Source organism: Ascaphus truei, chromosome 6, assembly GCF_040206685.1.
Source record: "Ascaphus truei isolate aAscTru1 chromosome 6, aAscTru1.hap1, whole genome shotgun sequence".
Lineage (NCBI taxonomy): Eukaryota > Metazoa > Chordata > Amphibia > Anura > Ascaphidae > Ascaphus > Ascaphus truei.
The window spans coordinates 20,613,677-20,629,581 of NC_134488.1; the positions used below are offsets into that span (position 1 = coordinate 20,613,677).

General features: G+C 45.4%; 1 protein-coding gene across 4 annotated transcripts in view; it reads right to left on the bottom strand.

Annotated features, from left to right (window-relative positions):
• UBE4B (ubiquitination factor E4B) overlaps window positions 1-15,905 on the bottom strand; it is a 59,510-nt gene that overhangs the window by 36,568 nt on the left and 7,037 nt on the right. For all 4 annotated transcript variants that reach the window (XM_075603552.1, XM_075603551.1, XM_075603553.1 and 1 more), the window contains exons 2-6: window positions 8,101-8,287; window positions 4,550-4,685; window positions 2,128-2,215; window positions 1,485-1,629; window positions 237-462 (exon numbers count right to left, since the gene is read on the bottom strand). In XM_075603552.1, coding sequence (XP_075459667.1) covers window positions 237-462; window positions 1,485-1,629; window positions 2,128-2,215; window positions 4,550-4,685; window positions 8,101-8,287 — 782 coding nt within the window. The remainder of the gene's footprint in view (window positions 1-236; window positions 463-1,484; window positions 1,630-2,127; window positions 2,216-4,549; window positions 4,686-8,100; window positions 8,288-15,905) is intronic.

The following is a 15,905-nucleotide window of genomic DNA, read 5'->3' on the forward strand; positions in this document are numbered from 1 at the left end:
AAGAGGCAGACCACATTTTGAATTTGGTTAAAAAGCATCTCTTTCTAAACTTCCAGCTAATTTATTCGCCCATATACGTAGCCCTACAGCACATAGGGCTGGAAGTACTAAGCAATGCAAAGACAGAAGTCCCTTTATGTCCCATGCACTTGATTGGGCCATACGGAGTCTTCTGGCTTACCATCGCTCTGTAATTATCGTGGTCAGTCCCAAACTTAGCACAAGATAAAACTTGCCTGGATACAGAGCCGGCACTGAAGGTACCAGAGTTACAGAACATGGGGCTAGTGCCTGGATTGGATGCAGAGTTTAGCATTAAACTTCTGTCTGGTATCCGAGTAGTTGCAATTGGCTGCGACGTGGCTGTCAGGCTGGCAAAGGGGTTATCGTCTTTTGATTGAGTGGACATCATCAAGACTTCCATTAAAATCTGGCCAATAAGGTCCTTAAAATTGGAGTACACTGTTAGAAGAAAAGAAAAGGTTTTAAACCTTCGGTCATTTCATACAACCTAATGATTCTAAAAAGGTAATGCATCGATCTCACACACTGAAGACATGAAGTACATATGATGCAGGCGATTACAGTGGTGATATAAAAGTTTATGGAATAAGAAGTTCTAGTGGTTTACCAAGACCTGGCACCATTGTGAGCGAAATGGGACATTTGCCGCTACCATAATGCTGCTGGCGTTCCGCCGCTGTGACACTGCCACGATGTCCGGTCCAACACGCACAAGACAAGCCACGCTTGCCACTCCAACAACTGCATGTTTAAATGTCCCATGCAGGACCGCTACACTACCTAGACAGACTGCTCCGACGCGCCATCTTTAAATGTCCTGGGGGACATTTTAAAAAGGCGCGTCGGAGTGGCCTCTCTAGGCATTGTAGCGGTCCCGCACGGAATATTTAAACATGCAGTTGTCGGGTCAGGCACGGCAGACCCGATTTGTCAGGTCGGGCACAGGAGTGGACATCGCAACGAAGTGTCCCGGCGGCAGAATGCTGGTGGCGTTTTGGTCGCAGCAAAACGTCCTAGACCAAAACCTAGACTTTTTTTGGTTGCTCATTGGGAGTGTGCCTATCCATGGGGTTTTAAACATCTAAAACCGTAGCAAATATAGTTATCAAGAATACACCAAACCAGTCACTAAACACACATAAAACGTGTTTCATTGCTAAACAAAAAACATCGAGTTCTGCTTATGTTTTAAACATCTTTTATTGCACAATTTATTTGTTTTTTCTTTTATGTATCCTAACAACTGAACCAGGGAGGCCAACTCCAGTCCTCAAAGGCCGTCAACAGGCCAGCTTAAGGATATCCCTGCTTCAGCACAGGTGGCTCAGTCGCTCACAGCCTCTGATTGAGCGACCTGTGCTGAAGCAGGGATATCCTGAAAATCTGACCTGTTGGTGGCCCTTGGGGACTCGAGTTGGCCTCCTCTGGTCTAAACAATAGTACCAAGACGAATAAAATACCTTCTTTTGGATTCTGCTTAAACTGAGATGAGAGCGATCGGAGGAAGATGACATCTCGGTCTCTATCCTTCCAGGAGACTCGAAAGATCTTACAGACCAGCTGCAAAGACTGCTCCTCCGATACCTCAGATCCTGCAGAGGGCTCCTTGCACAGAGAAAAGAAAGCATTCTTAAATTATGATCTGGCTATCTGTGGACAATAATAAACCATCGATTTAAAAAAAATAAACAAAAAAAAACCCCCCATCTCCTTCCTACAGTCTCTCATACACTGTGCATTTGAAAAGTGTTGCTCCCATGTTGCCAAAACAACTTAATAGATTGGTATTTATTTTTATGAGGGAGTGATTGATTGGTGAGGAAGTTTGAGATCTAGATCTATATCTATATCTAATCTAAAAATGCACTCTCTCTATATAGCCTATGAAACATCTTATTGATATCCATACACCTGCTCCACTAGGCCCCATTACAAAGCTATAGGTGCCCAAAGAAGAGCATTACAGCTATCAAGTACACATTTCTCAATCAGCCCTGTAAAAATAACTTGGCTCCCCCATATGCCTCGCTTTTCCACCCTCATGTATGGAATATGTTGCCCCCTTACACAGGATATCAATAGTAGAAATATCTGGTGACGCACCTTATCAGCAAGACTTCTTTTATCCCTGCGATCGTTCTCATCTACTTCCATGTTCTCAATTCCTGAGTCCACATCCACCTGGGACATGCTGGGAAACAACCACAGACAGTAAAGATGATGCCTTGCTCATTGTATTCGTAAAGAATACATTTAGGAAAGAGTTGACACACAAGCAATGGAGTCATTCTTCAGCTGGTTTTACTCATTAGTAGATGCAAGCCATACCCAGGGATATGCTCACAAAGCAACAAAGGAATTGCAAAACGATATATTCTGCCTCTACAGGGGCGTGGCACACATTTGATAACATTGTATTGGAGAGAGTAATACATCTATAACACATACTAGTGTCTGATAGGAGGATAGAATTTGCATTTACTAAAAGAAAGAGTAACGTGTGCAAAGAATGTGTTAGTAGCGGATTGGCTATAAGAGAAAATAAATGAAGACATCTGTCAAAAACCTGTGCCGTGTGCAAAAGTCAAAGTAAAGTGCAGGCTAAGAAAAGGAACGAAGAAATTGCAGAATGGAATTTCTTAAAAAGGTAATCCCCCAAATCCTCTCATTGTCACCTGGTTTTCTGCAGCATATGGTTTTCACGTAATGTATATTCATTTCATCACCTTTTAATGGACCAGATTTTTTCATATGTGAACAGTATATATCGAGTTTAAAAAGATATCGCCGGCTCTCCGTGGGTATAGAAGAGACCGATGAAATGTTAAAAGTTCTGCCATTACATTTCAGAAGGATTAAGTCCCTTTCTGACTCGTGACGCAACTAAAATCCTAATTCACTCCCACATCATGTCTCGTCTGGACTACTGCAACCTGCTCTTGGTCGGCGTTCACCTTGTCCGCATGTTCAACTCCAATCCATCTGAAACGTGGCTGTCAGACTGATCTACTTCCCTCACTGCTCCACTATGCAAATCCTTAAACTGGCTTCCCATATCCCTACCATCAAAATGGTAAACCCCAGTTCTCAACGCTGCCCTTTACATCTCAGCCCTCCTCCCGAAACATATCCATAAACGCCCCCTGCGCTCTGCCCGTGACATCCGCCTTTCCTCCCACCTTATTACCGCCTCTCACTCCCACCTGCAAGACTTCTCCCGTACTGTCCCCTCTCTCGGGAATTCCCTACCACTCACCATCACTCTCCCCCAGCTTTCAGACGTTTAAAATGCCCTGCAAAATCTCCCCTTTTCAAGGAAGCCTGGCTGGCGTACGTCTAACATCCTTCCCTCCCTCAAACCCTATTGGGATCAGCTTTGCAGCTGTACCAAACACCCACAAACCTTAATGGGATCAGTTGTGCAGCTGTACCAAACACCCACAAACCTTAATGGGATCAGTTGTGCAGCTGTACCAAACACCCACAAACCTTAATGGGATCAGTTGTGCAGCTGCACCATATTTCACCCTGAGGAATATCGAGTATCCACTTTATCTTTTGTTTCAACATTGCCCCTTATTCCCTGGAGAGTGTACTCTCTCACAAACAGGGCCCTGGAGAGTGTACTCTCTCACAAACAGGGCCCTGGAGAGTGTACTCTCTCACAAACAGGGCCCTGGTTACCGTTTGTATCTTTTTGTGCATGTTTGTCCTTATTTGGTACATCATTCTGTTTGGGTAACACACACACACACACACCTCTGTACCCCCCATTGTACCAAGCTGCCAAACATGCTGGCACTTTACAAATAAACGACAATAACAGTTGCAACACCGGCTGTAATGAATCTATACTTCTCCGGAGAAAGTTACAGTAAATAAGAGGTACAATCTCCTTTTTGGAAACTACAGAGAATTAAAGAACTTTGAAACCTCATTTGAGGACATTGTGTGCATTGCATAAAATAAGACAGTGTTTACTGCTGGAAGGGTTCTTTCAAAGCGTTACACAGGTTATAAGACCACATTTCCTTGTGCTCCTTGCAAAGCATATTAAAGGAGCAATCCAAGCCAGTTGTTTTCTTGTTGTTTTTAAACACAAGTTTGAAGCAGGGGGTCTCATGATCTGAACCCCATTCATTTCAGCTCCAGGGGCCCCCTGCTTCCGTAGATACTGACTTACGAAGGGGGGGCCTCACTGGATGACATCACGGCTTCCTATTGGCCCACAGGGTCCGCCGGGAGATTTGGAAAGCAGACATATAGTGAACCATGGAGCGGCTACCGGCACCCCCACTTTGGAGGCAAGAGCCTCTAGAAGCATTGGGTCCCCAAAGCTAAAATTAATGGGGTTCAGCTCCAGAGACCACCGATTCAATTCTGCATGAAAAAAATAAAACCTCTTGGATTGCCTCTTTAACATATTATTGTTTGTAAAGACAGTACAATCCAAATGCCCAGTACTTTCACAATGTAGTTTGTAATAAGAATACATCTATCTCCACATTTTTTAAAAAATGTTTACCTTTTTTCACAGGCAACGCTGTCAATGTCCATGCTCTGGGAGCGGGACAGAGATTGCGATTGTGTTTCGAGGCTATTTGATGGAGAGCTGCTGAGCGAACTGACTCCTTCACTGCTCTGACTTCGATGGGCCACCCCTAAACAAAAACAGAACCCCACGCTTTGTTAAACAGGTGCAAAAAAAGTAAACTCATAAAACACAAGATGGATTGTCGTTTAGAAATATGGAATAATAATAATCATAATAATAAGTCCTTATGTCTAGGAATATGAAAAGACTAAAAATTCCATCACACTGGAGGCTCCGTGAAATGTAAAATGGATATTACGGGTTACCTTTAACACATAAAAGGTTAAAAGGTAATGTTACCATATATGATATACCATTAACTCAAATTCACATCGGGTTGTATTATACATATTGTTATATTCTGGTAGCGAGGAATCCCTAATGGAGATATAGAAACCGAAGTTGTTTGGTGCGATACATCGAGATTATAAATACTGCTTACATTTACGGAGTAAAAAATGCTTCACATTGCAAGTACAGAATCCCGTTTCACAGAACCACACTCTTTAGAAGTTATCACTGGTACCAGACGCAGATGAAAAAGCATTACAATCTAAACTGCCAAGTCCTGCATGGACCAGATAGTGCACCCATCACTGCGTCTTTAATCCAAGCACGTGGTCCGTCACAAGAAAAAGAGAGGCTTGATTTAGCAACAATGGATAACACCCATGTCTTATAAGGCACAAAGTTAAAACTCCTATGGGGCAGCCTCCTTATCACCACATCCCATGAATAGCAGCATCAGGATTTAGCAGAGTTCTATAAGAACAGGCGGCCTATTTACAACGGTAATGCACACAGCTTGCTGCAGCTTTGCACTGGGAAGATCAGGGCGTAGAACAGAGAGCTGAGCTTTCAATCCATTTGTTAATGGTAAATGATATATAAAAAGGACACTGTCATAAAGAGCATGAGAAAGGACTTATCAAATTGAGCAACTGCACTGGTTGGGTTTGGCTGCCACATTTCTAATAGAATCAGACAAGAGCTGAGAATGAAGACCAGCGTGTGAAAAGACTGGCTCCCTCCGGTGAGGATATGCCTAGTCCGAGCGCAACGGCAAAATAGACCAACACAACATGTACAGAGAACATTATAACAAACTTCTGATAAAGTACAAACACACCTGGATAGCAAAACATCGTAATCTCTCTGCCAGAAGAGGCAGCAACGCATTGCTCTGCAAGGGGTTAAACCAACACAGCAAATAAAAGTGGTTAACACCCGTTTGTCTCCAAAAAGAAATGTCTTTTATTCTAGGTTACAATATAAAAAAAGAAGCAGAAAACAGAGCTACTGTATATAGACATCTGTGCACTACCAGATACAGATTGCTGCTCAACCCCGGTTTACATCCCTAATTTAGAGTTCTTGCCCAGGGTTGCACCCAAACTGATCGGAAGATCAGAGGTGAAAGCACAGAGAACCCTATCTCGGCGCACTCCTCACTTTGAAATGAGACATATTCGGTCAGGGTTGGCCAACTCCACTCCAAGGGCCACCACCAGGTCAAGGTTTAGGGATTTCCCTGTTTCAGTATAGGTGGCTCAATCAGTGGATCAGTCGAAGACTGCACCACCTGTGCTCAAGCAGGCATATCCTTAAAACCTGACCTGTTGGTGACCCTTGAGAACTGGAGTTGAGCCCTCCTGTGTAAGGCTGCGCTTATAATGCCTGCGACGTCGCTAGAAAACAAAACAATTGACTCCGTCGCCAGCGCTTCTAATAAGCGCGACGGAGTGATGTCGCGTCTGGAAAATTGGTAGCCGGGTCTATTTGATTTTTTTTAGAGACAGTCGTCACATGTGACTGTCTCTAAACCAAATTGCGCGGCCCGCCCCCTTTAGTGACGTCACTGGCGACCGTCACTAAAAAACAAATGACAACTATCGCGGGTGGCGACAGCATCGGTCGCGTCGCCAGCACTATAAGCGCGGCCTTAGGTTCACTTTCAAAATGTTCAGATGATTATGCGGCGTTGCCATAGGGGGACACATTAATCTGTAAGGTTTTTCTACAGGTTTTCAACTGTGTTATTTTATGTGCACTGCATGTTCATGGTATAAACTGCCGTTCATCCGCCCAGGAACATACGACAGGGCAGGGGTGCGCAAAGTGGGAGGCACCCCAAGATTTTCTGGGGGGGGGGGGGGCGGTTACAGAGACCCCGTGCTCTTCCCCAAGGCATTTAAATTAAATGCCGGGGGAGATGCGAAGCCTCTAAATCTCTTACCTGGTCTCAGCTGCCTCTTCAGCGATGCGACGCCATGACAACGCGTTGCCATGACGCCGCGTCGTCACATGACACCGCAAAGCTCAGAGCCGGGAAGGGGGGAGAGCTGACAGGGGGGCCGCAAACTGAAAAATGTGCGCATCCCCGACAGAGAATTGCAATATCTTCTGTTCTCCTCCAAGTTTCTATTGGAAGTGAAACCAAAAACGGTCTGCTGAGATATGTAGGTTAAACACATCACTAGTGGCAGGTTCCCTGAACCGTCTTCATGTTGTGAGTAAATACAAAAGAAGGTCACTAGAATGAGTAGACCTCAAAGGGAAGGGAGTGGGACAGAGAGACAGTCATTGTAACCAGTACAGAACGCTGCATATCACATGCGAATGAGCCATGAGGTGGAGGAGCCTGTCTAATGTCGTCACGTCCTCTCCAATGCTTCTTAGCACGATTGAAAATACTAGTGCTAGGTACAACATTCTTCCCGGGAGCAAGGGGAAAACATTACCCAACCTCCAATTACTTAATCACCGTAAATATATCTGAACATCTGACTTACCAAACCAGTGTGTCATCTTCCACTGATGTTTATGCATTATGAAAACATTGTACCATTAAGCTGTATAATACATAGCAGACCACATGCCTGTTATAGACACTAGGGACAGGAGGATGGAGGAACAAGCTGTTCTCCAAGCGTGTATATTAATACCAGTCTGGCAGGGGGGAAAACAGGGGATAAACTAACAGCAAAATTAAATCAGGGTTACCAAAGCAATATCAAAATCTCTCTTTAATTACATGAGGTAAACATTCCCAATGAAATAATACAAATATTTGCATTTGTGTAACACATTTCATTCCCAATGGTTCCAAGCCTTTCAATTCAGCTACTCCTTGAGCACAGGCAAATTTCTGTCAGTTTCCAAAGGGGAATGGGATACAAAGATCATTACATTCAAATATAGATGGACAAATACAGGTTCCCAAGGAACAATAAGAACGGTAACAAGGCGAGAACTGAAACAGACCGCACAACAGTCAAACCACTAGGTTGCATGCGACAGTCTCCACCAATTAGATTTACTGGAGACCAATTTATTTATATATCACTAAACGTTAGAACGGTGCAACCCACGGACACATTATCCTTACTTTATTGAAAGGGGCAGGAGCGGCCTGCTCTGCGAGCAGCAGTGAGCAGAGGCCCTTTAGCGCATGGAATACTTAGGATCCGGGTGCTACGTACCTGACGCTCCTATAGGGGAGGTAGCTGGAGTTATGCCCTGAACATTTAGGCTGAGCTGGTGGGACCCGCCTGGGGCCGGTGCCACTGCTGGCGGTCCGGGAGGGTTCTCCCTCTGTGGAGACGTTAGTGGAGTTGTGGGCTGTGAAGTGGGCCCACCAGCAAGTCGAGCGAGGCGCCTACGTCTGATCTGCGCCAGGGAGAGAGGAACAAACAAAACAAAGTTACCTTTATGCTATGAGGTTTGCACAAAAAGATTTTAATAACAATTAAAAAAATTTTTTTTTTATCATATTTACAACCTTAGATACAATACATTCAGTCCACATGAAGTCTTGATTAAACGAGCTCAAAAATCAGTACGTACAGTATTTGTTAGTAACTATTATGTTGCTCTATAGAGAAAAAATAAAGTGTGCAGTAAGGTGAGGGATACTCAGCGCAATCAACACACACTGATCCCCAGTCAGTCCTAACCCAATATCTATAGAACTAATCTGGGGGTGGGGGAAGGGAAGGGGACAGGGGAAGGGGAAGCTCCCGCGTCAGCAAAATGAGGATAGTATATGAAATCAAATAACACACAAACTGGTGCAATAGAGGATAAACTATAATAACAACATAAACAGACAGACAAGTTCCTCCTTGAATGCACTCAGAAAGGTAAGTCAGAGCGATATGGTTGATAACATTAAAAACCTTTTAATCACCAAATAGTAAGAACATATTGTATAGAGGGAAATGGTAGAAGTAGTCCACGGCCAGTCCCTTAAAACAAACCAAGAAAAGATCTTCCTAAATAGGTGTATGGAAGATAGTGGGGACAATACACCACCTAGGTGTGGGCTACCGAAAACTGCAAAGTCTCGCCACAAAATAACTTCAGACTTGAGAACCTGTCCTGTTGGCAGGAATTCTATTATCAAAAAACCGGCACACCTATAGAAAAAAGTATGCTGATACTAGATCTGAAGAGGCAGTTCATATACAGTTCGTGAGTAATAAAGCCCTTACATCCGTATACATAGACCACAAGGAATGGGGGTGTATGTCAACTCCAGAACACAAATGAAGTCAATCCGATGCATGAGGTGAATGTTTAAAAGCCGCAAAACATGGGAAATCTTACGTTTTTTTGTTTGTTTGTTTTTAAATAAATCTGTTCTGTAGTATTAGATATTTTTTGGTTGGGGAACACCAGAATTAGACTGTGAAATTCTGGAGAACCCCAACAACCCACCCCACCCCTTTCATGACTGACACACACACACACATTCATCCCCCCCCCCACACAGACACACACACACTCTTCCCCCCCCCCACACTCTTCCCCCCCACAGACACACACACACACACACTCTCCTCCCCCCCACACAGAGACACACACACACACTCGCCCCCCCAAACACAGAGACACACACACTCTCCCCACCCCAACACAGAGACACATACACACACTCCCCCCACCCGCAGACACACACACACACTCACCTCACCTTCCTGCCTCCCCTACAATCTACCCTAAACGCTGCTGTCAGAATCACTCTACTCTTTCCTAGATCTGTCTCCGCGTCTCCCCTCCTGAAATCACTCCTGGCTTCCGATCAATGTGGCAAAAATGGGGTAATCAGAGCATTAATAAAGGCAGTGGGCTCAGCTGGTTACCCCTATTTCGCGTTGGGGATGAAGGGGTTAATTCTATATGCATGGCTGTCCCCAGTTTGCAGGCTAATCTCTACCTGCAGTGAAGTGCCTTTCTGTTGCTGTTTTAAAATGTACAGGCAGGATGCTATTTTTTTGTCTGCCTGCCTTTGTAAGGCAGTAAGGACCAAATATTATGCATACAGGAGCCCCCTGTTGGGATGAAAGATCCCAGATTCGTAAAGTGTCACTTAATCAGGATGTTTCTGAGTAGCAGATCCTGTTACTCCTCCTGGATATTTCACACCTCGGGACCCAAACTCCAGACATTGTGTCCCCAGAAATGAGTGGCCCATTTTTACTTAGCAGTGCTACCAAGCAGCTTACTGAGCATGCTCAGAGATACCTGAGCTGGCTGTAGGACTGGCCCATGTGACCTGGCAGGTTCTAATAGGAGGAAGATAATTCCTTGCCAATGGGATGAGGCTAATGTATCCCTTCAAAGGCCCTTGTCCTTAAAAAGGCCTGTACCCCTCATTCCTGGGTTATTCCTGTTTTTGCTATTGCTGTTACCTGATTTCTTCAAGCGGCTACAATTCCAGAACGCAAGGGGTTAAAAACATCGCAACAAGGAAACTTGCCCTGCTTCAGGATTTCCTTAGCCCTGGGGATTCCAGCAAATCCCAGAGAACCAGAAAAGACTTTGCCCATTCACAGAAGGATTGGACTGGGGCTATTTATTTGGCAATTTGCAAATGGACTACATTTTAAAGGACAATCTTCTGGTGCTTTGCATCTTTCTGGACATTATCCTCTGTTTCTCTACCCATGAGTGTAATTATTAAGTTTATTCTGCAGTTGTCGTGTGTTTGCCTATCAAGGGAATAAATCTCAGTTTATTTTGCTCAACCTGTTCTGCTCAATCAGGATCCACGAAATATAAATGTGTTATTAAGCGCGTCTCCCGTGACAAGCGTTTAAAACTCCAGTTGGCTTCCGATCAAATCCCGCATCTCACACTCAATTCTCCTCCTCACTTTTAAAGCTTTACACTCCTCTGCCCCTCCTTACATCTCAGCCCTAATTTCTCGTTATGCACCATCCAGACTCTTGCGTTCTTCTCAAGGATGTCTTCTTTCTACCCCCTTTGTATCTAAAGCTCTCTCCCACTTTAAACCTTTCTCACTTACTGCCCCGCACCTCTGGAATGCCCTTCCCCTCAGTACCCGACTAGCACCCTCTCTATCCACCTTTAAGACCCACCTTAAGACACACTTGCTTAAAGAAGCATATGAATAGCACTGTGGGTATTCTGAACACGTTACATAAAGCTTGGCCCCCTGCAGACGCACTTACCAAAATTCCCTCCTACTGTCTCTGTACGTTCTCCCTACCTACCAATTAGACTGTAAGCTCCTCGGGGCAGGGACTCCTCTTCCTTAATGTCTAAAGCACTTATTCCCATGATCTGTTATTTATATTATCTGTTATTTATTTGATTACCACGTGTATTACTACTGTGAAGCGCTATGTACATTAATGGTGCTATATAAATAAAGATATACAATACAACAAAGTCAGACAATAGCAAAGAAAACCCCTACCCCACAGAGCTTACAATCTAAGTATGATGAGGGTCTTTCCTGTAGAGCAGTGGGTGCGCAAACGGGAGGGGGGGCAAGAATTTTTTTGGGGGGGGAGGGGGCACAGCAGTTAGAGGCCACACACTCTTTCCCAAAGTATTTAAATTAAATGCCAGGAGGGGGGGGGGGGGGGGAGACCATGCCAGGCTTCTGTAACTTACTTACCTTGATTCAGCCGGGCTTCAAGCAAAAGGTCGCCATGGCAACATAGCGTCAAACGATGGCGTGGGGGTCACGTGACGTCACATGACCCCGCTGTGTCATTTGACGCCCGACGTCATGGCAATTATCTGTTATTTATTTGATTACCACATGTATTACTACTGTGAAGCGCTATGTACATTAATGGCGCTATATAAATAAAGACCATACAATACAATACCTCTCTTTCCCACATACAGACACACTCTCCCCCCCCCCCTCCCCCCACACAGACACACAGAAATTGTCTTTGAGGCTACGGCCCCACTTCCTGCGCTGCACGCGTGCCTGGCGGCGCGTGCAGCCGAATTCCCCGGTCTGCAGAGAGCTGCAGGGGGAAAGACAGGAAGGAGGGGGGGGTGCGTGGCCATGACATCACCGGCAGGTCCGCCCTCATTGGCTGAACTGCCGGGGGCGTGGCCTAGCACTCCATCGCTAGGTCTGAACTAAAATTTCATGTATCCCTGAAAAAGTGTCAGCTCAGCGCGGCGGCCGCTCCTCGCAGCGGGCCCGGCCCCATTGAGGGGCGGCTCTTGTCCCCATCATAGCAAGCGCAGTTGCAGCCAGCGGGGACCATGCCTTAGGGCTGTTATATAGTGTTCGGCCGTGCGCGTGCGTAAAATAAATAAATCCTGAAATAATTTTTTCATTTGTTGCACACACACACACACACACACACACACACACACACACACACACACACACACACACACACACACACACACACACACACACACACACACACACACACACACACTTCAGCGGCGCGATTTTTCTTTTTTTCTTCTTTCCCCGTCGGCCGTTTTTACTCTCCTTGCCGTGCGCGGCACCATTACAGAAAGGCTGACTGACGACAGCCAACTAAAATTCCGCGTGCGCGGCATAGTGTGCGCCCAGCACTATAGAACGGGCCTTGGGAAGCAGTCTCCCCCCCCTTCCTCTTTCTCCCCCCCCTCCCCAAAGAGGACGGCAGAAGCAGGGAGAGGAAAGAACCGTGAGATGCCGGCTGCTGCCGACTCACTTCTGCGTGGGGGTGCTGCACCCGCGCCTGGCACAGCTGGGAGTTATCCCACCTCTCTCCCTCTGGCGGCCACGGAACCCCTGAGGGGTGCTCGTGGACAACCAGTTGAAAATCACCAAGACAGTGACCATTTTAAAAAAAAATTAAATTTAACTCAAAGCCATTTTTATGAGTTTTAAAGAATTCTTCTATTTCTACAGCAGGCTTTAACCCACCTCCCCAACAAGATCTTTGCAGCACTTTCCTGTTTGTGATCATTTGTTGCCAATATTTCCAGCAGTTTGAGCTGCAAACTGTAACAATAGATAATGTTACCTTAGTAATATAAGAATACATTGTAGCTGCTGAGTTACATTGACTAAAGGATTGAGTGAAACTGAAAAGGCGACCATTATGTTAGGCACACAATTAGGATTTTTACAGATTTATAACAGGAGAACCAAACGATTGCCAGCTTAGGTACAGTAAGGGAGTAGAATTATACATTGTCACATGCTTTAAATATAAGGGGGGGAAAAGGGGGGAATTAATATTGCTACTTTAACAAATTCACGCTGACGGTATGGGTAAATGCGACTACTTTTAATAAAGGTCAAGCCCGCCATTACCCGTAGCTGTCCGTAGTATTATGTAGCCTGGTTCCAGCACTTCAGGGACCAGGGGTTAATGTTGTGCTCAACTAGAATGTTGCAAAGTTGTATGTGACCTTCCCAAGTAACTTTATCTTGTTCTTTTAATGTTGTAGTTAAGCCCACCAATCAGGGGCTGGGTCGTATTGGATGTGCCAATTTCTCTCTAAAAGAAAGCCATGCTGTGCCATGGAGTATAACAAGTGGGGAGGGATGTCCCTGTTTTAGTCTTGGGCCTCGAACATGGTGCCACAGACAGTGTGGACGCTGAGCGAACAGACAGCCTTAAGACAGTGTTCGCGCCAATGCGGCGTGCGGGCATTGAGCAAGAAATCAGTTCAAACTGATTTCTTGTCGCGGCAGGCTGGTCACGTGAGTGGTTCAACCAATGAGGACGAACCAGCTCCGTGACGCCCCCAGGCACATCCCCCACGGCCCGTCTAGTATGGACCCGCTTTCCCTCAGCCTCCACGCGGGAGAAGTCACTATGTCCGAGGCCTAAGGCGCATCCATAGTAACAGCGACTGCGCGAGTGCCAAAATCAAAATGCCGGGAGGCAATGCGCATGGTCATAGAGCGTGCGTGCATGAGCGTGACGAGGAGACCAATACTTAGCAAGACAAATTTATTTGAATACTCTGCGCGACGGCCGGGTCACGTGCGCCGCTCAGCCAATGTGGGCGAACCGCTCACGTGACGTCACGGACACGCCTCCCCGGCACTCCCCCGTTGTGCAATCCTACAGGCCACAGATCACTTCTAGTTCAGGTGCGCGTGACGTCATGCGCGTGCCCGTATTAGATCCCAGGCCTTAGACATTGGACATAGTGCGCGCACGGCACAAACAAATTCAGGTAAGTAAACCAGTCCGGCCATGCTGCGCACGATGCACGCAGCAGGATTTGGAGGAGACAAAGAAATTTGATTTTTCACGTCACGGCCGCGTCACGTTGCCGTTTGAACCAATCAGGGCAAACCAAGCCAGATGATGTCACGCCACACTTCCCCATCATTCGTGCTAGGGAGTCCACAAATCGCTCAGGCGACAGGCGCGTGCTCCTTCCTGCGCACACTATGGCCACAGCCTAAGTCCTGTTCTATGTCAGTGTCAATTCCAGTGCTGGTGCCAGGCCTGGAGTCCTGTTCCAGAGGAAGAAAACAGTGGAAATCTCTTTAGGGGAGGTCCCTGCACCTAGTTATATAGGGTCACCCCAATTGGGAGTGTGTGTGTTGTACATCTAACAGTTGTGGATATCTTTATTCCAATAAATTCAATTTTATCAACTCTGTTGTTCTGTCTGGCGAATTGATCCCTGGGGTGAACACAGAACAAAGATTCTAGTTACTTCCAATATGAATACGAGCCAATGAAATGTGTAGCAATTACCAAGGCGTGATTAATAGAGAAGAGGTTTAAAATATTTTCTGTGGGTGTCAACAATAATGAAGTATGCAGAATCTGTACGTTTAAAATCATACTGCTTAAAGCAGCAGAGCAGCTAACTGCAACTTATTTCAGAGTTCCCAACTGGTATTTCTTGAAAGCATATAATCCACTAAACCCGCTACTTAACTGGTTTTGGAAATAAACTCCCTAAAACCTTTAGACCCAGAACAGTCGAATGTTCCTTCCAGGCGTTAAATTTAAAATAAATACTTTTGTTTAAATTAAAGTAACAAGCCATGTGGTTTCACACCCTCCTAGTCCTGGACATTCACCATTTCTTCCCTTACAGCAGGTGCGCACAAATATTTTTTTTTTGCGGCACGCTCCTCCCCCCTCTGCTTTACCTCCTTCAATGGCCGTCCCCCTCCTTACATCGCGCGGGGTCGTGTGACATCACGTCACCAGGGCAACAATGACGTCATTTGACGCTGCGTTGCCATGGTCACGCGCCCTGAAGCCGGCTGAATCCCAGTAAGTAGAGATTGCAGAGCCCTCGCGCGGTCCCCCGGCATGTAATAGGCTTTGGGAAGAGCGCGGGACTCTGCAACCGACCATGCCGCCCAGTTTGCGTACCGCTACAGGAAATCTGTTAGGCTTCCCGATAAGCCTCAACACTGTGAGCCAAATAAAAAGTACTATATAATTCTACAGGGCATTCTCTTATTGGGAAACTAAGCTGCCCCGACAGGTTAGGAATCAATAAAAAAAACCTTCACAAAAAAAAAAATATAAAGATTACTAGGATTGAACTGAAATGCGTTTTTTGTTTTTTTTCTTGTCCTACCTTATTTTTATTTTCAAATTTGTATTTCTTGTACTTTACCGGTCAATACATTTGTCATTGTTTTGAGGACCCAGCACCTTTAAACCGACAAAAACCAGCACTGGTTAAAGCAGTCCGTTCCAAAATGATTTATTTATTTTTGTAACCTGATGCTTTGTTCATGAGATGTGTTTGAGATATATTAAATAACACTGTTTTGTGTGCTTGACTTAAGCACCTGACTTCTCAGTGAATATATTAGCTTATTTATTTTTTGTGTTTTGACATGTTAAAATGTGTGTGCACCATATCGCGAGTGGCGTTTCTGATCTTCTGTCCCCGTTCACAGTCTAAAGGTTACCATGATAACCTCAGCAGCTAGGGATTAAGAAAATCATGATCACACACACACACACACACACACACACACACACACACACACACACACACACACACACACACT